We start from the raw sequence: 21,905 nt of genomic DNA, 5'->3' as shown, positions 1-21,905 counted from the left end.
GGGAAAATCGGCAATCGGCTCTCAGCCGTTGAAGAGAGGAGGTCGCTTGTACTGTGAACCCGTGTCGAAACGTCTCGTCACGCAGAATCGTCGAGCGTTTACTGGATCAGCGATACGCGATCAAATTTTGAGTAAATCTTGGTAAAACGGGCAAAGAGACTCACAAAATGATTAAGGAAGCCTACGGTGACGCTTCCATGGGTAGATCAGGTGTTTTTTTAGTGGCACAAGCTTTTCCGAGAAGGTAAGCAAAGAGTGGAGGAAGACGACCGCTCCAGACGCCCTTCGACCAGCAAGACCAACGAAAATGTGTAGCGAGTGAAACATTTACTTAACAGTGATCGTAGATTGCTGATGACTTGAGCATTCCTCAAACCCAAGTTTTTGAGATCGTGACCGAAAACTTATCCATGAGGAAAGCGTGCGCGAAGTTGGTGCCGGGAGTGTTGTCAGAGGAGGAAAAGGCCAACCGGTAGGATCTTCTTCATCATGTGAATGAGGACCCCGATTTTTTGCCCAGCACAAGGCGGCAACGCTGCCTCAGCCCCCCTACAGCCTCGACTTGGCCCCGCGAGACGTTTTTCCATTTCTGAGAATAAAATCGACGCTCGAGGGGAAAGATCACGGATCGGTAGAGGTGGTTCAACAGGCCGTGACGAGGGAGCTAAACAGCATTCCGGTCCAGGCGTTCCTGGAGGCGAACGAAAACTAAAACTCATTGGCAGCAGCGTGTAGGTGCGGAAGGGTGCTACCTTGAAAAATTGTAATCGTTTGTACTATTCTCTTGAATAAATTTTGTTTAAAAAAATCAGTCCTACTACTTTCAGAACAGACCATGTATTTAATATTCATAACTAGGCACTTGCTTTACAAACTGTGCAGGTTGTAGCTTCGCAAGGAGCCGTCAAGTTTATGCCACACTCCAATTGCGCGCGGAAAAAAAGAAAATTTATGGCAATCAAGCAAAGACCTGAAAGGCACACTGTTTATAGTATCGCTACGGCGGGTCACACGTACAGAATGACTGCAGGGGGGCAGCCGTACAAACGGACTTATGTATTATTTTATGAGGCATGATAAGCCGATCACAAACAAGTTCGTTGTGATCGTATCGGTTAGAAATGAATATGATGGTTTTTTACTGCGCTTGTTCAAGTTTATCTGTGCCGTACACAAGGTGAGGCGACCACACAACTGACGCGTATTCAAGAAGGCGCCTGATGAAGGATTCATAGGCTGTTAGTTTCCCTTCTATAGCTGCACCTTTTCAGTTCTTAGGTATCGCATTTAAAGATTTTGCGCATATAAAGACAACATAGGCAATTACTTTAAGAGAACTCAAGTGTGCGGAGGTTATAATTACTTTTAAAAATCTCAAAATACATATGTTGATGTTCTTGGTCTGACATGCCACAGGGCACACCCTGTCCTCTGTTTATCTTCTCATTAAACCGTTAGTTGGACATACCGTGTCCCAATTTTTAGTTCCGGCCTAAGCCATTCGTAGGGCTTATGGTGAGTAGCCTGTTTTCGAAAAGTTTTTAAAAAATTTCATTTCCAAATGTCAGTCCTGAACTCCTGGGTGGAATACAGAAAAAGTATATCAGTTTCCACCCGTTACATTAGTTCCTTTTTTCTCGTCTTATAATGGATTCATGCACAAATTATGAAGGAATAAAAATTATTGCCTCTGCATATTTGCTATCTAATCAGAATCAGAATCAGCCTTTATTTTCTAATACACTTTGAAAGTACAGCATACCGTGCAGAAGGAGGTCCCGAAGCCAAAGACTGTAATGGGACCTACTGTGCTCAAATTCAAAAGCCAATTTCAAAACACATGTTAGTTCCACTTTAATTTTACGTATTAGTATATCGTGAATTCGCAACAATGAGCATTTGGTGCACTTTCTGCAGCTAGTACAAGTTGTGTGAAATAAATGCTCGAAGACCTCAAACCAAATCGTAAGCCCAGGGGCATCAAACGATTTTTAACGCCATAGCGTTATAGTGCTCGTTTCACGGAAAATCCGGTGTCGTCGTCGGCGTCGTCCTTGACGATGAGCGACAAATCCCCAAAGAAGCAACCTATGAGGTAGCCGGTTCAGCTAGGTCACGTGACCTTCTGGAGTCATCACAACCTGTCCATCGGATTGTGAACAAATTGCGCACTGTGGCAGGTGGCAGTTAACGATAGGTCACGAGAAGTTGCTGGAAAGAGCAACTTGGGTCGCAGAAGCCCAATCGGTGGCAGCACCTGTCATATCGCAGGGCAGTGGCGCATCGCTTAACCGCTGCACCACTGCGCCAGGAGGGTACAGTATGAGGACTCCCAGGGATCTGTGAATGTTAGGTAGAGAATGCCTAATTCTGCATATATGGGTATTAACCCATTAGATATCGTGCCATACCCTGAAGGCGGCCGGAGCTTAGGTGTCCCTTCCAATTTTTTTCTGCAAGAAATGTCCTCCTATTTCTCCCACAAAAGTTGTCAGCAAATGAGAGACATGTAGTCGTTGAACTCTGGCTGGAAGCAGAACATTCGCACCCCCTTTTTCCTTACACACCTTCTTCACAGTGGCACCAAACTATTTTATCGGAGAGCGCTGACTGCTGAGAATATGCTATATGAAACTTTGTCTCCATGCTTCACGACCTAATGAGTGGACGGCGTGCAAACGATACGTCGCAAATTCGTGACACTGGGCTTTAAGGAATTAATGACATGTTTTTTTAAGCCTTGAATGTTCTAAAGATGTCTGCAGCGAGCTGCCATGAAGTTAGACGAATTATTAATCAACTGCGAAATTTCTGTTAAAGCTTAAAGCTGCCTGTCTTTGCATTGTAACCGCATGGCTGCGTTTGGGCAGATGTCAATGATTTATTACTCCCTAATTTCAAATCTACTCGCGTCTGGGGGATTTTTCCAGCCGAACATATGAATGAGTTTCTGTATTTATTACTGGAAGCCCTAACTCTAGCTTATGCGTTATAAAAGATTATTTTGCAGCCGATTATACGTCAACAGAGTCACGAAAGTCCAAGCTGTCGGATTTTATTCAGAACTAAAACATTCTGGACAGTGTATCTTTTAGTGCCGGTTAGACGGACGTCAGTGTAGTGGTATATAGTTGAAAGTCAAAAATGTGTCCTTGGTTCTAGACTTCTTGTTATATTATATGGCTTAAAATTTATTAAACGCCCCTCGTATGCTGTATACGTCGTCGATGGTGATTACGCTCACTGTTCCTGAAACATAAATCCTAATCAAATTGCAAGTGAAAAATTTTGCGCATACCTTGTAGACATCTTGCTGACGTCGGTTCTTGAACTCTGGCGAGATCTCTTTAAGCTTTCCGTAAATGGCGAAGTAGAACATCACAAAGACACCGTGTCGGAAAAGGTTCGAGGTCAATCCCAGACTAAGTCCGTTGCGGCCAAATCCCTGCGTCCGATAGATTTGACGAGCCAGCGAGTAGGCGCTGGGCTGAGCCGTCACCAAGGTGCGGTCTGTCTGTAATCGGACCTGTGAACAGACACACAAAATTACTGAACTGAAGAGCACAAATCAAGCGCTCGCAGATCTCAGTCCCAAATCCAGTGTGTGAGGTGCTTTGAGGACCTCTATGAGCGTTCACTTGATAGACAGAGACTAACACAAGTGCTGGAATGTTTTTTCCGATAATATTGCTCACCTAAATGATTCAGTGATATTCGTAAACAAATTGACTGGCTTATTTCCACTGCAATAACTTTACCTCTGTTGTAACGTATGAAACGGTTACACTGTGCTAGTTTTTTTTTTATCGTGCCGCTAACATTCTAACCCTTTAATTTCTTTGATATATGCTCGGATTTGCGTGTTCTTATAGGCGTTCTACTTTACTTGCAGCAGAAACAATGGTTTCAAAAGTTCTATAATGTCACTCATTTCCTGACTCTTAATTTCTGCAACAAATCTTACGCAATTGATGTTTCAGTCTCGAACCCCTTGCGGGAGGTAGTGAAACGAGAAAGAAAATGACAAAAAGAGGCAAACATATTCACTTAGGCTTAAGCGCGGAATCAGTTTTATTATCCCCGCCCTTGCTCAATAAACATTTTTAAGAAAAAGAGAAAAGGACAGAAAGCATGACAGGATCCTAGGTGGAAAATCCGGGCCGCGGCCCCGTTGTCTCGCGTGTGTGACGTGCACTGTAACAATTTTGTTTTTGATCGACAGGCGTAAAGAGCGGTTCGCACTTTCCATCTTTCACAAGCACATACGTAATGGATAGGAACTTCGAAGGATTTGAAAAGCTCTCCCTTATAAAAAGGGTCTATAGGCAGTCTCTAGACTTCTTATTGACTCTACTGACTTCCTATATACATTGCTTTTTGTTTATTCATAGCCTATAGACAGTCTATAGATAAAAGTCTACTAAAAGTGTATGGCCATAAATCTATAGATTGTCTATAGACTGTCTATGGCATTTGTATTGCTTATAGACTGTTCTCTAGGGTTTGTCTATAGACAGCCTATAGACTTTATAGACCGGAGTCTATAGACACTCTATAGACTGTCTAAAACTTTTTTGTAAGGGCTTCTTTCCTGCTCATAAAGCAGCTGCGGGTCCTTTCGCCAGCTCCGGGCTCACCTTAACGACCTCGAAAGGGTTGACAGCGACGCCCTCTATGGCACCCGCCAGGAAGCCCGAGATGAGGTTGTTGGGCAAGAGCGGCATGTGGGGCGACAGCACGCGCTTGGTCTGCTCGTAGACCATGAAGCGCAGCGCCATCTTGGGGGTCTCCACCACGAGAACAGGCACGATGCCCTTGTAGATGGACAGGAAGCCCTCGGCCTTGGTCATGCGCCGAAAGCAGTCGGCGATCGACTTGTACCTGTTCGGGTCGTCGGCCGACTGCATCTGCAGTCGCGTCTTGACAACGTCCAAAGGGTGGTTCACGCAGACCTCGATGAAGCCCGCTACCGCACCCGACGAGAACTGGACGGCGGCCTTGTGGTGGTGTCCCAGCTGGCGCTTGCCTTCGGAGGAGCCGGACATCCTGCAAATGACGATCCTGGTGTGTGTCCACCCGTTGATTCTGTTGGCCTGCTGGGCGCTCCCACTCCGACAAACAAGTCCAGTGAACTCGCTGCTGCCGCTGCCCTTAGCACTGCTGCGCTGGATCAAGTCTTCACCCAGGAGTCATCATTTCTTCCCGGCGTAGGCAGTCTGGCTACCGGCACTGTACTTACAACCTGAGCCCGAAGCGCGGACCAGCAATATTTCGCTGTGCACTCCCGTGATTGACGGCTCGGACGGCACATGTTGACCTGGAACGGAAAAAGAAATAGTTGGCCATTCGAGGCTTGTTTTGGCACTTTAGCATTGTAATTCGAAACCATTTGTGTATGTCCACCATTTTAAAAGCTGATCAATCGTTTTCGCTGTTTAACGAAATTAGCATAAATTAGCACACCAAAAATACTGTTTCAATTTCATCACCTCCATATGTACTGCTTTGAATTTAGGGTTCATGTTAACTTGGCCACTCTAAATACATAATTCCCTGATCTTTCATAATCTAGACTTGCTGAGACACCTGCGCAATGCGATGACTCCAGAGGAGAGAGAATATAACGTAAACGATATCTCACGTTCGGCTCGCGACAAAACCCCAGAAGAGAGGCTTCTTCGTGCACGGTACGCCCGCTCTGTGCAACAGCCTACGGTGAGTGAACTATATGCAAGCCGCTCTGAATACCTACAGAAGATCAAAATTGCAGACATCCAATAAAGCAGCACGTGCACCCAGAGGAAATAAATTAAAACCTCTTGAATACATGGCTTCCTTCTTCGTTTCTTTTCTGTGCGGCTTCAAAAAGCCAGAACGAGGAGAAACTGTGCTTTAAGGTTTTGTTTAGAAAAATATCAGGTGGAACGGTGAAAAAATTAAAGCAACCCTGAGACCGCAATGAAGTTGAGAGAAAAGAAAAAAAGCACGCGTTTCTAGTCAAGTAACAACCCTGATTGTTACCCAACGCGTCGTGTATCCACCGTTTTGTTGCTTTCTCTAACAGATATTACACGGAATAAATCGTCGTCGGCCGGCTCCAATCTCACTGCTTCTCAGAACTAGGCACAAAACTTTGCCAAGGAGGAAGTTATCTCGGTTTCTGCGTCAGTGGTGTGCAAGGCCTCCGGGTCCGTTTTGCATGCTTCGGATAAGGTTAAGTAGAACGTGCCATGTCTGATGGATAAGGTTCCTTTGAAGCCTGTGGCATGCCAAACCGCTCCCAGACAGCCCCCGTCAAGGACGCCTGTTCATGGATGTTACGTCAAAAAGACACGCGTCGCGTGCGATAAAGCGGACGCAGCGCTTTCTCTCGCGATTCGAGATGAGGCCGTACTCAAGGCATTCTCTAGTGTGTGACGATGTGTCCTCATCGAGTTCCACTTAGACATTTTATTTCAACGTGCAAGAAGTGTAGTGTGCTTGAAAAACCCCGCCATTGAACTAGCACATGCAGAAAGCGCTGACGAAGGAAAAAAAAATCCTACCATCTTGATCTGCTCTGATCAATTTTGGTTCAGTTTCCTGAGCGATAAAAATTGGTTTTTGAAGAAAGTAAATGGCGCAGTAATTGTCTCACATCTCAGTGGACACCCGAACCGCACTCTAAGGGAAGGGAGTAAGGTGGGATTGAAAGAAGAAAGAGAGAAAGAGGTGCCGCGGTAGGGGAGGTCTCCGGAATAATTTCGACCCCCTGGGGATCTTTAATGGGGACTGACATGGCACAGCACACGGGCGCCTTTGCGTCTTGTCTGCATCGTGAAGCGGCCGACGTGGCCGGGTTAGAACCCGGGAACTCCGAGTTAGTAGCCTAGCGCCCTAACCACTGAGCCACTGCAACGATGAGCGATGATTTCAACGAGTTTTACTCGTAAGGCATAACAACAGACGCATGTGGTCTCCAACATTTGTGTTAAGCCATGGAAAAAAAAGTTTTTCTTTACTATCTACAGCCGTATTTGTTACAGAATAACGAGGAAACCGTATTTGTTTCGGAATTAACTTAAACGCATTAAGGATAGTTGCCGGGCCAGTTGGTACATGATCACACCGTAAAACAGCGCGCTTACACGGGACGAAGAAAGAAGACACGCACACACACAGCGCTGAGTGTGTGCGTGTCTTCTTTCTTCGTCCCGTGTAAGCGCGCTGTTTTACGGTGTAACTTAAACGACGTAGCTTGAATTATCTCTTCTTGCGCTTTTTCTTTTTTTCCTTCAATATCCGGATACTTAAACACAGAATAGTTAGCCCCAACCACAGGCTGCCGGCTCCCCACTCTGTTAAACTATTTTCGCCAAAGTAATGTGAATATTGAAAATGTTAATAAGAAAACAATACATTCATTCTTTCTCTCACAAATGTAATTTTTTCTGGTTTCCTGCAGTGTGTTTCCTCCTATGTCTTTTTTGTATTTTTTGGGTTTGCTACTATTCACAATTGCTGTTATTTGCTGATCATGTTTATCCTTCACATTGTGCCTTTGCCTTTAACACACACACAAAAACTGAACTATGTGTAGTAAAAGCTACAAAGTCTGTAAATGTACTCGTACAACTGTTACTACCGACACCTCGCTGTCTTGCCATGTAATGGGGCCCGAGCGCCGTCAAGTGAATTAATGTTCACTTTTTGTCTCGGGTCCCTCATTTCTTACTGAAATGGAAATAAACTTCAAACTTCAACTTCAATAGTCACCCCTCAAAGCCTTCCTTGTACTTGGGGGGCGCGGTTATAGCGTAAATGCTGAACAGCGTGTACATTTCTTCGTGCGGTTTACCTCTACTTCCTGCCGGCCAAGATAGTTTAGGTGACTTCGAAGCAGCCTGACTCAAACAATACAGCTCTTGCCATTGTTCGAAAATATCCGAAGGGAGGAATATCTAAGAGCGTCACTGGTTTATTACTGTTACTTCAGTTTTTCAGATTATGCCTGTCCCAATCAAGTCGTGGAATGAGTTGCTTTCTTTCCTAGTCGTGTTGCGCGGGAGGAAACTTGTGCCGACAAGAGCGAAGCCAGAGAGTCTCTCTTCTGGCAAGGACGCCTCGACCACGCTGAACGATTGGTATGCGTTCATAGTTGGCCCCCGTACTTCAGTCCTATCCCCAGGGCATCCTCAACTCGACTACAGCTGCCATAATCATCGCCATCTTCACTATAATCACCGTAATCAACACCATCCGAGTTGTGCACAGTGCGCGACAAAGACCTGTCCTGATTACCATCGAACACGCCTGTTTAAGCCAGCCACCGTATTCCATCTGATTTCCCAATATCGCAACTTCTCACTCTAGGCCACCATTTATTACGTTATCCATCTCTTGATGTCTCCCTCCGACACTGTCAGTTCTGCTCATTGCATTTCTTGCGAAGTCTTTAATAATTTCAATTAAAGTAGCCTTTGCTAGAATTTTTTTCTGCGCAAAAGTAACACCCACCATTTTTCCTTTTGTCGCTCGCTGCACAGTTCTTTATAGTATTCTTTTACCAGTCTCCAAGTCTGGGGCCATGGGTGAGTGTGGGCCGTGCAAGCAACAGAAACGACTGCGGAGGATGAGCTGAGGTAGTAGTTAGGCGTGAAGCGAGAGGGGGTCCTCCGTGCGTCATCTGTTCCATAACTTATTCTTCGGTCTAACTTGCATCGATAACATCCAATTTCGTTCCGCGCCGGCGATCTCGCATTTCGTTAACGTTTTCCTCGGCGTTCGGGGCATTGATGACCCATTCCGGGAAGTAACACGCGCCGCAGCGGGCACTCAGTAGCCTCGACCGTCTCGCCTCGTTATTCTGAGTCAAGGGCAGCGTAGAAGAGCGAGGGTGATACCTCTGTGCAAAGGAGCGAAGCACGAACCTGTCTAGGGAGGGGGTAAGCGTCGGCCTCCTCTCTTATCCATGGCCGCGAGGCAGAAGACTCGGCGGTCGGGAGCAGCGCAGTAGGTCAAACCGCGGCGGCCCCGCGGTGCCTCTTTGCAGGCTGTCGCTGGCACCGCCTCGTTTGTCGCCGACGCTGCAACGGCAATTGCGCTGCCGCTCCGTATATGCCACCGCGACAGAGAAAGATGACGTTTTAGCAGACAAAAGATGACGTTTTTCCCGAGAAAGATGACGTTTTGGCAGACAGGCGAAAACGAAATAATCGGTGCAGACGACAAGCGCGATAAAGAGGGCTCGCCTCTGTTAGGGAAGGCGTTTGCGAAAGAGACGGCAGCTGAAGAGGCGCTGGCAGCAAGCCCGCAGTTTGCGAGCCGTTCTGCATATGAGCGCACATGCATTGTTCGCGACTGAGTGATGAGAGATATCCTACCGAAGTTCGCGGTATGCGTCTCTGGGGAACAGTAGGCAGAAAAAAAAAATTCGATGACGTTTTATCCAGATAAGGTCGTACGAGGAACCACGCAGCGCGTGAGAGAAGTGTTCAGGACGAAGAAAAAAGTGTTCCAGCACATTTAACAACTAGTAGACCCTTTACTAGCTCAGCTTCTGCTAGAATTACTAGTTTCCTTCTCTGTATTGAGCAGCGAACTCTGGCCAATCTCACATCGTGGGTGTACGACATTTCAAAGCTGAATTTCTCATTGTGGTTTTCAGGCGGTACAAGCTGACCATATACCTATTCGTGTTCGTTAACGAGTAACAGATTAGGGGCAAATGCATGCACGCTCCCATACAGCACACTGAAGAGTTGGCGGAGGATAGCTGTGGACAGTACCACAACACAAGCTCCAATGCACGCGAAAACGCAGCCACCGACTTCGAATCTCCAGGCGCCGGATCACTTATGCTTGAAAAAGTGGCCTCTCGAGGAAGCTTACGAGCACAAACAGGGTGCACTGAGACCGTGCATAGCTGTGCACCACGGCGTCTATCTGTTCTGCGAAGCTCAGCAGCTCAGGAATACATGTACAGTCGGGGCACACGTAGGGAACACAACCATGAATTTTTAAAGGTACGCTTTTTATGGTAAAATGACGGCTTTTTTGGTAAAGTAATACTAGTGTTGGCGAATGTCAGAAAACTAGGTGAATCATGTTGACTAGTAAGCTGGTTAACTAATTTATGATAGCTACCTTTTTAAATAATGCAGTGAGGTTACCTGGAAGCAATTGCAGATTAGCAGCTATTAGTAATAGCAACGAACCCGAAAGACGCGGGTTCGATACCGGCTGCGGCGGTCGCATTTCGATGGAAGCGAAATGCTATCCCGTGTACTGCGCGATGTCAGTGCGAGTTAAAGAATTCCATGTGATCTAAATTATCCAGAACCGTCCACTACAGCGTCCCTTATAGCCTGAGCCGCCTTGGGACGTTAAACCTCATAAAAAAGTCAAACCATATCTGCGTTTAAAATTTCGAAAACTCGATTTTCTCCCTGGCGCTGTGGTTCAACGAATGTTGGCCTGTTCTCGCGCAATTCTAAAATCGCGCTCCGGCTGTGCGCTCACAACGACGCCCATCAAATCGCGTCATTCCGCGGAACGCGCGTTCCATGTGACCTTCTTTGACACGCCCGCTGCACCCGCGCTGCGCTGTTCACCGCTTCTCACTGTTCCCGCCGAGACGGAGACGATAAGGTCACGTGGCACATGAACGCGTATTGCCGTCCATTGGTGGGCGTTGCTGTTCACTCCACCAATCTATATGTAACAGCATCTTATGCGTACTATCAGGGACAGAAGTGCCTGCAGGACGCGGGAGCGCCCTCAAAGAACGTATAGCTGGCGGTGGCATACTTTTGTTTATCGCCGGTTCCATTCCGGTTAGAAGGGGCGGTCATCCAAGAATGTAACGGTGTTTCAATCCTTCCGCCTGACACAGGAAGCAACGCTCCGACAGCCCGCAACAGCGAGCTGCTGATAACCCCCCCCCCCCCCCCCCCCCCCCCCAAAAAAAAAAAATGCCGTTGCTCAGTGCCAGCTTGTCGACTCATCGTGTAGACTGCTTCTCGCACGAAGACCAAGAGGAGACGCTCAATGTGCTGTGCAAGTATCCGTCCTTGAAAAGCTGCGGTTCTTAGGTTCAAAAAAAGCTTGTACATTTCCTTTCCCACGTATTCCTTTATATTGCCTGGCTTTCATTACTGTTTTCTGGTGGGCGTACATAGGGAGTCGAAAACACTTTGAGGATCGGCGCTGGTTCATGCTTTTCGTGTCTTCATGTCTTAGTTCTTTGCGCCTTCGTGTCCGTGTCTTCGTCGCACCACTCGGCAACTAACGCTTTCTCTTTCTACTTTCAGACCATTCTAGAGAGAGATAAAACAAGGGCAGAGTTTTGGAGCAAGCAATACAGCCCTTATCGCCACTTTAGTACCTCGAGAACGCCACAATGTCGCGTTTTTCCCGATGTGTAGCTTGCTGCTGAAAAAATTCCCTCGTAAGAACGTGGGGTGCAAACACTCCTGACCTTTGAATCAGATAAAGTCAATAACCGAATTTAATAAAGAGATAAGGAAATCTAGGACGCTTGTCCGGTTGGGTTTCACAGACTTGAAAAATGTTGCGTGCAGAATTTTGCGCATCTGTGAACGCTTTCTCGTTCACCAAGCGTCACTTCGTAATTTTTTTTTTCGTTTTTTTAAAAAAAAATAATCTCGCCAACTTTACACTTCGTTGCAGTAGACATGTGGCCGTTCGATCTAACTAACTATCGAGTGAATATGTTTGCACATTAAGAGTTCAGGGGTGCCAAGGATCTAAATGTCAATTTTTTGCATCGTGTTCGTTTTCTTGATCTCTCCCCTGCTCCCTTTGTTCGATCCGAACCTTGCTTTGTGTTCGCTTAATTAGTCCCCCCTCCCCCCCCCCCCCCCCCCTCCAAACACAGACACCCACTTGACACTAGTCTTTTTTTCTCATGCATCACTCGAAGAAAGTTGCCGCTTTTTGCCAGTTTATGTATATTCACAGGCTGTTTGGTACCATTTGGTGTAACGCTAGATATCCAACGGCAATTTGCAAAGCTAGTGGCTGTGCTTGGAACTGTTACTAAATCCGCCCGTACATTGGTTCTTTTTTGCGCGCGACAACTGGACTGGGCGATGAGGAAGACGACACATAACACGCAGCTCGAGCGCAGCGGTGTCGAGGACTGGGTCCCGCCTCCCAGAAACGGGCCGTCCCGCGAATAATCCTCAAGCGCACCCCAGGTGAGCCTATCGAGCTTCCCAGACTCGCTACGGCATCCGCGAAGTCATACGTGGCGTCTGGAACACCCACGGTAACTGAGGAGTCGAAGCCGAACCAACTCACAAGCTTCTTGTCCGCTCACTATTGAGGACGAGGGCTCCCAGCTCAAGGCGTTCCTGCAAGAGTGACGACCATCTTGGTCAATGCACAAACTTGTAGTAAGAGCACAGGTAGCTTTAAATCACTCCGATCCGTAGATCAGAGTACAGTGCATAACACATTGGTCAAGCAAAACAAGCGTCGTATATGACGGACATACTGTGCGTGAATGCTAAATGCATTGGTGCAAGTGAGGACGAGACATGGCACATTCCTGGCTGTGGTGCCCGGTCTGTCCTAGTCACTGAAATGTAAAGGTAACGCGTTTTTCGCTATTGTTCGCAGATGTTCGTGAGGTCGCAACGCGAGGAGCCGACCTAAATTCTGCATGTGTACTGGGCTGAACCCCGGAGGTACGAGACGCGGGTTACTCCGTCGCGACGCTGTCGCAACAGTTGCCGTCACCGCAGCGTCTCAAGCGCCTGCATTTTTCAGGTGAGCACAACAGCACTATGCACACCATGCAACCGTCTGATGGCAAAACTTCCACATCGTTAACCATATCCCGGGACTCACGAATCAGAAAGCAGTTTCGAAATTTGGACCTACAGAAAAGAAGAAAAAAATCATGAAAATTTTGAGAACACTAATATACCGCACCTACGACGTCTGGTGCTTCCAAGGCTACCAGCACTGTCGCTAAAACAAAAGATTTCCTTGTAATGTGCTGCCCCCTTTCTTCAGTCTCTTCCCACACATCAGGAACTGATTTTCTTTCTTTACTTTATTCGCGCTGTTTTAAATTTTTACCTCCTCAGCCCCCCCCCCCCCCCTCTATTCTTAATTGCACATGGGCTCCATGTCAGCACATCCCTTATTGCCGGCTCAACACTTGTTCGTCACCGGTTGACGTCATGTCTTCACTCTGTGACGTGATTAGAACGCGAGACGTCGCACTTCCAGTGCTTGCTCTGCGACAATGATACCGTACCCCAAGCCAAGCCAGAACCGAAACTTTGAGAAGCATACCATGTTTCAAGCAGCTACCAACGCATCGCAGGCGTACCGGTACGCCGCATGTTGCGCCGCCTGTTCAGCTTCCGAAAGAAGGAAACCAGGCCGCGCTGGTGGCAGGGCTGCGACGAGCGCGCCTGTCCCGCTCAGCTGCTGTGCCGGGGCTCCGACGCACCAGATGGCCTGGGCCATGACCAGTCACGTGAGCTGCGCCACCACGCCATGTTTTATCTACACGTCTGCCGCTTCTCCCCTCGGGGCAAAGCAAAACCTGTCTAAGAATGCTGTGGAAGTTTATTGCGTTAGCAATACTACTGTAGGTTTCGGCTCGTCGCGTAGCCCCGGTCGGTAGGGACGGATGACCTTGAACTGCCGCTGCGGCGAGCAGGTGGCGCGCCGTTGCTTCAGCCGCGCTCCGCCAGATGGCAGCGCCGTCGGTGCGCCGCGCGGCAGCGGCGAGAGCAGTTTGCTCCGTTTACGACAGATGACGCCACCAGGAAGTCCGCCACTTCTGGCCTTCGAAGCCGGCGTTAGCAGCATTGGCGCGCAGTGCGAAACGCAGCTGCACAGCTTGTGTGCGAACGTTAAGTGACTCTTAAGCAACCCAGCTGTAATTAGCCTAATTTCTAGTCAGACCACATAAATAAATAACACCGAGTAGGAAACTGGTCGAGTTGGGGAATCGAACCAGGGTCGTCTCCGGAATGCGAGACGAGCACGCTAACCACTCCGCCATGCCAGCTCGATGGTTTGGAATCAACAAAGGCGCGTCTAGTGAATACGGTGTCTTCGTTCACTCCCATCTTCCTCCCTTCCCGTTACGGCGGGGTTCAGGTGTCCACCGAGATATGCGAGACAGATACATTTCCTTTCCTCAAAAACCAATTTACCGATGAGCGAGGCGTACAGCTGAACAAGCGATGGCGTTCTGTGGACTCCCTGGCAGCGTGGCGGAATGGTCAAGGGACCAAATATGGCGGCGCCCATACTCCCGCGCTCTTAAGCGTCTATAAATGCGTGCTTGCCTTGGCGTTGCTGCGACGTCCTTTTTCTTTTTTCTCTGATCATCTTTTAACTCTCCTCTATCTGCACTGCACGGGGCAGCGGTGGTGGCTTGGCTCGAGCCAGTAGGCAGGCCCGTGCAGTTTCCTTTTCATTCTTTTCTCAGTCACAACAACAACAACAACAATGCTTTGCTATGCAGTCCTCTAAGGAGAAGTAGCTGCGACAGGAAGAAGCGAGAAAGCGACAACGTGCACAAAAGACGCCAGAACAGCGTGAAGAACGTCTTGCAAAATGTCGTGCTAAGGATGCAGCTCGGCGACAACGTTCTACCTCGCAGAGTGGTTCCACGTCATCGGTCACCAATGAATCTCAACACCTGACTGCTCAGGAACGCCGCAATGCTGCCAGGCGAAGGCAAAGCGCCGAAGAATCGCCAGAAGAACGCGCGCAAAGACTCGAAAAACAGCGGATTACCGAGGTTGATATTGCTAACGCAATTTACCCGGTTTAACCAGAGCTAAACCACTGCCAATTTTTGTTATACCAGCTTTAAACCGAACTTTCTCTTGCGTCAAATTTATTGGAGGAATGAAAAACGCAGTGTTAAAATAATTTAATCTGCATGCAGAGGAGAGCATCGCGGCTACAGTGTCCTAGAACGGCGCAGCTACACATTCCGGAGCAGAATCCACATTTTAGGCCCCAACACTAACCTAGCCAGATAGGAAACCTCATTGTACCGGGGTTCCCGTAGTGGATCAAGTGCTTTCAGCAACCTGCATAGACGGTGGAGCCAGCTTTTCCTTAAGTAATATTGAGGAACTGTATTGTCTCAGCAACCTCTGTTATCGGTAAGGCCTTTCTTTCTTTCCAGGCCAGTATGATATCGCCGCAGTCGATTGGGCCTCGTTTTAAACACACTTTCGCGCTACGCATTGCGCATCGTCGCCTTCATCAACTTCTAATTGCGGCGCGAACAGGCCAGATCAGCTTAACTTAGAGTTTAATCTGAGTCAATATCGTCGTTAAACGTGCCGACAACCCAGCAAAGCAAAACCACGAGCCAGCGAGGTTAAAACACATGCTTTCGCACGTCTACGCTGTTTAACTACGTTAAAACCCTACCATTTTTTTTTTATCTTTAGCAGGAATGATGAAAAGATACAGTAGAAAGAGAAGTGCAGAACGGTATTCCTCAACTACTACTATTTCTTTTCACTGTTTGGTCCCCCAGCACAACACCTGCCATTTATTGGCTGTCTTTATTACTAAAACGATTTCGACGGTGTAAAAACTATAGGTTCGTCTGTTGCCTGCGATGACCGCGAGGCTCTCAGCAGACACCCTGATTAACGCCTCTGCGTGCGATGAACAACCTGGTTGCACGTAAAGCCATTTTCGAAAGTATTCGGGTCAGGTGAGCAACGCTGGTAGAAAATTGCCGCTCCTCTCATGCTTTGATACTTTCACTGACATCGCACGGCCGGTGTGCTGTGCGATATGTCAGTGCACGTTAAAGAACCCCAGGTGGTAAAAATTTCCGGAGCCCTTCACTACGGCGTCTCTCATAGCCTGAGTTGCACTAGGGACGTTAAACCCCAATAAACCAACCAACCAACTTACAGACGCTGAAAAACACTGCCTGATATAATGATTTTAACTGATGATAGTTCATTTCACTCTTTTTTCTACCTCTTTATTGCATCAAGCGATTCCGTTCCCCCCCTCTATCTCCAGAATCCACCGTTCGGAGCATAACTGCAAGGAATGTATTTGAAAGAGAGAAAAATGCTCACAGCAGGGTCACTTCTGATTAGCACCTCGAACTACTCGCTGCGCATGTGCAGTCGCCGGGCAGGGACACCAGTGCACGGCGACAAGTGTGGACGATTACGAAGGCGTCTCTTGGCTGGAGCGACTGGAGCGCCCCGAGTGGCCGGTGCCCAAACACTGCTTCGAGAACCGGGACGAGGACCTCTCTGTGTCCTCCTGCGTCGAGTCTATCTGGAGCCAACGGAGCCGAGCTCCGTCCACGTCAGCAGGTCCCGCGAGATCTCTGGGCGGCCAGGGCCAGTGGCCGCTGCGAGCAGAGGATGGTGCACAGGACGCGGTCATGGCCAAGCTTGGCCTCCAGGTATGTGGGGCCTGAGGTTGCTCGTCTTTCCGAAGGGTGACAGCAGATATGGTGCGAAGAAGCTTTGGGTTAGTCGGCGATACGTGAAGACTGAAACACAGCGCAGAAAGACGGGACAAGTAGAAGAGTATCTGACAAGTGAAAGTCTGTTCGAAGAAACCATCTAACAACAGGCGTGCATTTCCAGCAGCCTCCTTAACGACGGGCGATATTTAGGACATCGGGGAAATGAAAAGAATCATTCCATTTTATCGTGGGGAACAGTCTGGAGGCTTAAGGGGAAAGTCTCGACCGCATGCATGCAGTGTGTTCTTTTCGGACTGCCTTGGGTCACTTGAATCGGTAGAGGCAGGATAGCTGTTACCGCATTTTCCTTTTTTTAGTGATAAATTCGCAAGCGAGCTTTGGTTTGGGATCAAAATGCAGAATCGAGCAAATAGTCACAAAAGAAAATTGAAGGCAGGCTTATTCACACAAAAGTTAATATTAGCTTACTCAGATAAAAAAAGCGTGGATGCATCTGAGCGCGCAGTCGAGAACTCAAGGACTATATCAGGGAAAGTTAACCCTGTCCATCTTGCACCAAGCAATCGGTATTTCTCCAGGTCACCTGCCTCGGAAGCGGTTCACCGATGCCGAAGTCCTATCCTGGCCGCAAGGCGGTGTTCAGCGCTCACCGTGGCCTAAGCCTGTACAAGAGTGGCGGTGACGCTGCTGCGGCTACCGACACAGCTGCAGTAGCGCCGCGGTCACCTGCGAAGGACGACTATTGTGGCGCGAGTACGCCTGAACCAAAGCCTGGTGCTGGTGACCATAGGAACCTTCCAAACGTAGAGACTCTGGACAGCAAGTATCGCAGTCGGAGTGTCAAAATGGAAGACGAGCAGGGCAAGCAAAACATCTTGTCCCAACAGGATCTCGGGCTGTACGCAAACAGAGCTGAGTGCGCAAATTTCATGGTATTTCACGCTGAGACGGCCATAACTTCAGAGGTTACCATCTGCAAGCATCTAGAAGGACTGCTAGAAGAGTGTCAAACCAACTATTGGAAAGAAACTGCCACGCTCGAGGAAGACTGCAGTGATGGTGATGGTCAATGTGGCTCAGGCAATGCCAGCGGCATCGTCCATATCTCGTCTAGCAGCGGTGACATCAAGCTCGACCATATAGAGGACATTGACAGGAGGCTTCACTCCACGGTCAGGCGCCAGAATGGGGGCGGCTGCGGCGTCGAAGAAGATAGGCGGCTACAGCTTGGTCTGGGTGACTTTGATCACTTGGGTGGTACCATACCCTGCAGCCGTCACACACGCGATGCGTCTTCGCACAGTGAAGTGACCGGTTCTGGAGACTGCAAGGAAGGCAGCGGCGGCAGCCATCTTCCATCAACTTCGTCACCAATCCCGACTGAAGCAAGTGGAGGCGTTGCACAGGTAGGGAGTGCTATTGATCCTGACTTCACTCGGGATGAAGCCAAGACGACTAACGGAAACCCTTACAGAGAGCACATCACCGAGACGAAGACGTTGAAGGACGACTCCTTCTCTTCGGACGTGACGTTGACGGACCTCAGCATCGGTGACGACATCGACGAGGCTGACTTCGATGTGGCATCTCCACAGAGCAGCGAACTCGGCGAAGAATTCGTGGATGCCAGTTACGTCCTAGAACCTGACGAGGGACACCTGGGGGCCGCACGTATCAATCCCATGCCAGTTGTGGACCTGTATCCAGATTTAGCGCTGGCGGCCAACGTTGCTCAGAATGAGCTGACGGCGACACCGCGCGAGCTACAAGGCTCTGTGTGGGGCAGCTTTGACGCGTTCATGGGTCAACAAAGAGATGACAACTTTGGTGCGTACGACGAGCGTCCATTTCGCATTGGCATGGTGCGAAAATCAGCTTCCGTGTCGGGCGAAGGGTTCGAATCGGTGGGCACGAAATTCCCCTATAGAGAGATCACCACTGTCAGCGCAGGTTCCTCACCGGCGTCCAGGCCACCGCAATTTGCTTTCACTGTTTTTGACAAGGGGCAGCGCCAATCATGCCTCAGTCCCACTTGCAGCCTGGACGGACAAGTGTCTGCTTCATCCTGTGATTCTTTCTTCACAGTGGCCTCGTACGACGATGACTCATCCTTGCCGACAGTCTACCAGGCCGGTGCTGCTAAAAGCGGTGAATCCCCCCTTTGCGGTGACACTGACAGTGCCAGCGTCTCTACTGAGCCAGATGAACTGGCTCATGATGCCACATTGCACCGGGATGGATGTTCAAGTTCGACGACCACGCTGTCCTTTCGCGTTCTTGACGAGCAGTTCGGAGAGGCAAGTGGCACTAGCGTTAGCAGCCAGTCAGAGAGTAGTGAGGAAGACAGACCTCAGCAGAATTCTCCGGAAAGTCTCCAAAGCGAGTCACCTCGGTTGTCACCGCTCGCACTATCGCCCCTTAAGTCACAGACTCCGTCAAACATATCGAATCGCGCCACATGCAGCAGCAGCGTCGCGTCATCACTTTCCTCGCTTCCAGACTCCCACAGCTGCCGCGATTCTCTGCACTATCTGACAGATGATAATCCGGAGCCTTTTTACTCGCCCAGAGCATCTTTGACATCCGAAGCCAGCAGCACAGACGAGGATATCTCGGCCGAGTATGCCTGCCGCACAACATCGACGCCGTCAGACAAGCTGAGTCACGCCGCACGCAGTAGCAGCGTCGAGTCTCCACCTTTCTCGCTTCCAGACTATCGCAGCTGCCGCGACTTTCTGCGCAATCTCACAGACACAAACCCGGAGCTTTCCCTCTCGCTCAGCGAATCTTTCGCGTCCGATGAGCGCAGCATAGACCTGGATACCTCCGTAGAGGATGCCTGCCGTCAGATCTTCAGTAGCTACAACGAGAGTTTCACGCAGTTTGAGTCAGTGCAGAACTTCGCGGGGCTGCCGCGTTTCAGCACCACGGAGATGCTCACGTGCCCGGAACTGCGGCCCTTGCGTTTGAGCGGGTGTAGGGAGGACGTCTTTACGCCCGTGCTGAACAGGGACCCGAGCAGGCGCTTGAAGAGGCAAGCGGTACCTACGGCTTCGGACACGGAGGCCTTCTCGAGCAAGGTCTCCGAGAAGCGGACGCACGTGTCATCGGCGTCTTCAGTCTCTATGCCCGACTTGAAACGCTGACAAGTCTCTCCAAGGTCAAGATGGAATGGGGCCGCCTCAGTTCAGTAAAAAAGCAAATTGAGTCGCCAAGAAAAAGAGGTCACATTTGCTCCTGCTGTCTTAGCCTGACGCTGGTATATTAAGCCTCAGAGCGGTTGCACGAAAAAAAAAAAGGCACTGCGACATGAAGATGATGGTTATGAACAGTGGCTGCCGAAATGCCAATGTTGTGACCCGTCTCGACCATGTAGACTACGTTTCTCCAAAGGCAGGGACTCCATACTGGAAGAAGACTTCTCCATGCTTGGTGGTGAATAAACGCCCTCGGGTGAAAATTCTGGTGTCTTCTTGCTAATGTAACCAGGTATGGCTTCGACCACCGGGCGGGCTCAACACATGCCTCCGACCTATACGTTCGCGTTAACACTTTCTGAGCACCCTTTAGCATTAGAAGCGCTCTGACAGATTAACGTAGGCTTAACTAGATGAAATGGATGGATGAGACGATGCACCGAAAACAGTGCTTTTCTAATCCAGGAAAAAAAAAGTGGTATCGCCATCACAAGCCATTTACACAGTTACTGTGATGACTTCCGGAGCAAATTTAAGCCGATCGTGGAAGAGAGAGGAATGAAAAATACAGGTGCCAAACATCTGCGGTTCCATCATGGTAATACCACAGCTGCGCTTGGAGCATATATATATTTGTTTAACTGAATGTGCGAAAACAGACGCACGATTAAAGTCGCTTCTTCATCGAGAGTTGACATCTTTGTAAGAAGAGCGTCTTTTCTTCTGAGCACCTTAATCCTAAATATGACCGAGAAACAACGTCTGTAAGCTTCCGCTGTATGGTAATAGCAACCACGCTACAAGCCGGAAGCGCGTGATCTGAAATCAACGGTACCAAGTTAGTACACGCTGATGCCCCAGATTTGGTCGACATGACGCGGCTGCAATAAATGTGGTTGCGGCCGCGCAGTCGATCGTGAACTGCCGCGCAAGCTGGCGCCACCTGCTTGTTCTTCGTCACGTGGACGTGACGTACAGGTCACGTGAGTCGCTACACGTATTCCGAGTGCCTCCGCGTTGAGCCGCCTCTTTTATTCGTGTTGCACAGCGCTTTCGGTGCCCCTTTCCGCATTCATTTCGCTGTTTGAAACGCCATAGAGCTCGCCCGCCCTTCAGCGGCCTTCACGAGCATTCACGGCGCGAACCTTGCTTTCCTTATATGATTACTTACCCATGCCCGAAATAACGTTTGTCGCTAACGCGGTTTCAAAACTACTTGGTTAATTAAAGGTAATTTATTCTTCTCGCATAGACGGAATTAATTACAGAATATAGAAGAGTGCTACACATATGGCTGGTATTATTTTATCGCTAATTTTTTAGCAGTCACTCCCATACGGTGTTGTGCCACAAGACTGAAAACTGGGCAAGGCCATTCCAGTCCCCCCAAAAAAGGTAAACCGTTTTCTCTCAATGAATACAGTCCCATATTATTCACAAGTATCTGTTCAAAATTAATGGAACACATAATTTTCTCGCACATTATGAAATTTCCACTGGCTTTTAACTTCTGTCATCATAGTCAGCACGGTTTTCTTAAGGGACTTTTACACTGGACATGTTACACTCAGTCTTCTTTATTAGAGGTGCACTGAAGAACGTTCTAGAAAAGTTAGTTTTCGCTTTTATTTCGTTATATGGGTTTCCGTGAATGAACAGTTTTAGTCGCAGACGACATAACCCGAAAATACGCGTGAACTACTTGCTTTTGCGAGGCTCAAACCTCATCACACTGCGATGACCACTGAATATACTATAATCCGCAAACGCGCCCAAAATAATTTTTATTACTCACATTGGTTATGACGCAAGGCAAGAGGAAGAAATGGGCTTGGGCAGGGCATGCAATGCGAAGGCAAGATGCCGATGGCCGTCAAGGGTAACGGACTAAAGGCAAGCGGAGTAGAGTGCGGCAGAAAGTTACGTGGGCGGTTAAGATTAAGAAGTTTGCTGGGATAGGGTGGCCACAGCTGGTACTGGACAGGGTTAATTTGAGAGATATGGGAGAGGCACTTGCCCTGCGGTGGGCGCAGTCAGGCTGCTGCTGATGATGATGATGTGAATAATAGTTTGTTGAACCATTACATATTTTTGGCTCAGGGATCATACAGCCAAAATAACAAGCCCGAAACAAGCGGACTATGTTTTCTCCGCGTTGCTGCCGCCGAGGTGATGCGTCCTACGGTGAACTCAGGCTGAATTCACATAGTCCGGCCAGAAACTCGCACATTTTCGAAGATCACTCCACG

General features: G+C 48.8%; 2 protein-coding genes across 8 annotated transcripts in view; one reads left to right on the top strand and one right to left on the bottom strand.

The window, feature by feature from the left end:
* LOC149371867 (mitochondrial 2-oxodicarboxylate carrier-like) overlaps positions 1 to 9,094 on the bottom strand; it is a 13,828-nt gene extending 4,734 nt beyond the window's left edge. The window contains exons 1-3 of the mRNA XM_089566163.1: positions 8,910 to 9,094; positions 4,638 to 5,317; positions 3,299 to 3,526 (exon numbers count right to left, since the gene is read on the bottom strand). Coding sequence (XP_089422289.1) covers positions 3,299 to 3,526; positions 4,638 to 5,045 — 636 coding nt within the window. The 5' untranslated portion in view covers positions 5,046 to 5,317; positions 8,910 to 9,094. The remainder of the gene's footprint in view (positions 1 to 3,298; positions 3,527 to 4,637; positions 5,318 to 8,909) is intronic.
* The window catches only part of LOC149371866 (very long chain fatty acid elongase AAEL008004-like), a 63,197-nt gene that overhangs the window by 29,030 nt on the left and 12,262 nt on the right, over positions 1 to 21,905 (top strand). For 3 of the 7 annotated variants that reach the window (XM_089566152.1, XM_089566151.1, XM_089566150.1), the window contains exons 2-5: positions 12,625 to 12,774; positions 13,340 to 13,495; positions 16,146 to 16,432; positions 17,038 to 19,941. In XM_089566152.1, the coding sequence (XP_089422278.1) occupies positions 13,357 to 13,495; positions 16,146 to 16,432; positions 17,038 to 19,605 (2,994 nt within the window). In that variant the 5' untranslated portion in view covers positions 12,625 to 12,774; positions 13,340 to 13,356 and the 3' untranslated portion in view covers positions 19,606 to 19,941. Of the gene's footprint in view, positions 1 to 12,624; positions 12,775 to 13,339; positions 13,496 to 14,522; positions 14,777 to 16,145; positions 16,433 to 17,037; positions 19,942 to 21,905 lie in introns of those variants that run through there. The other 4 variants (XM_089566157.1, XM_089566153.1, XM_089566154.1 and 1 more) reach the window with 4 other exon arrangements.

The sequence above is a fragment of the Amblyomma mixtum genome, chromosome 1 (assembly GCF_055824585.1).
Source record: "Amblyomma mixtum isolate Tamu chromosome 1, ASM5582458v1, whole genome shotgun sequence".
NCBI classification, from domain to species: domain Eukaryota; kingdom Metazoa; phylum Arthropoda; class Arachnida; order Ixodida; family Ixodidae; genus Amblyomma; species Amblyomma mixtum.
Note: the sequence above shows the minus strand (reverse complement) of the source record. Positions and strands in the feature narration are given on the sequence as shown.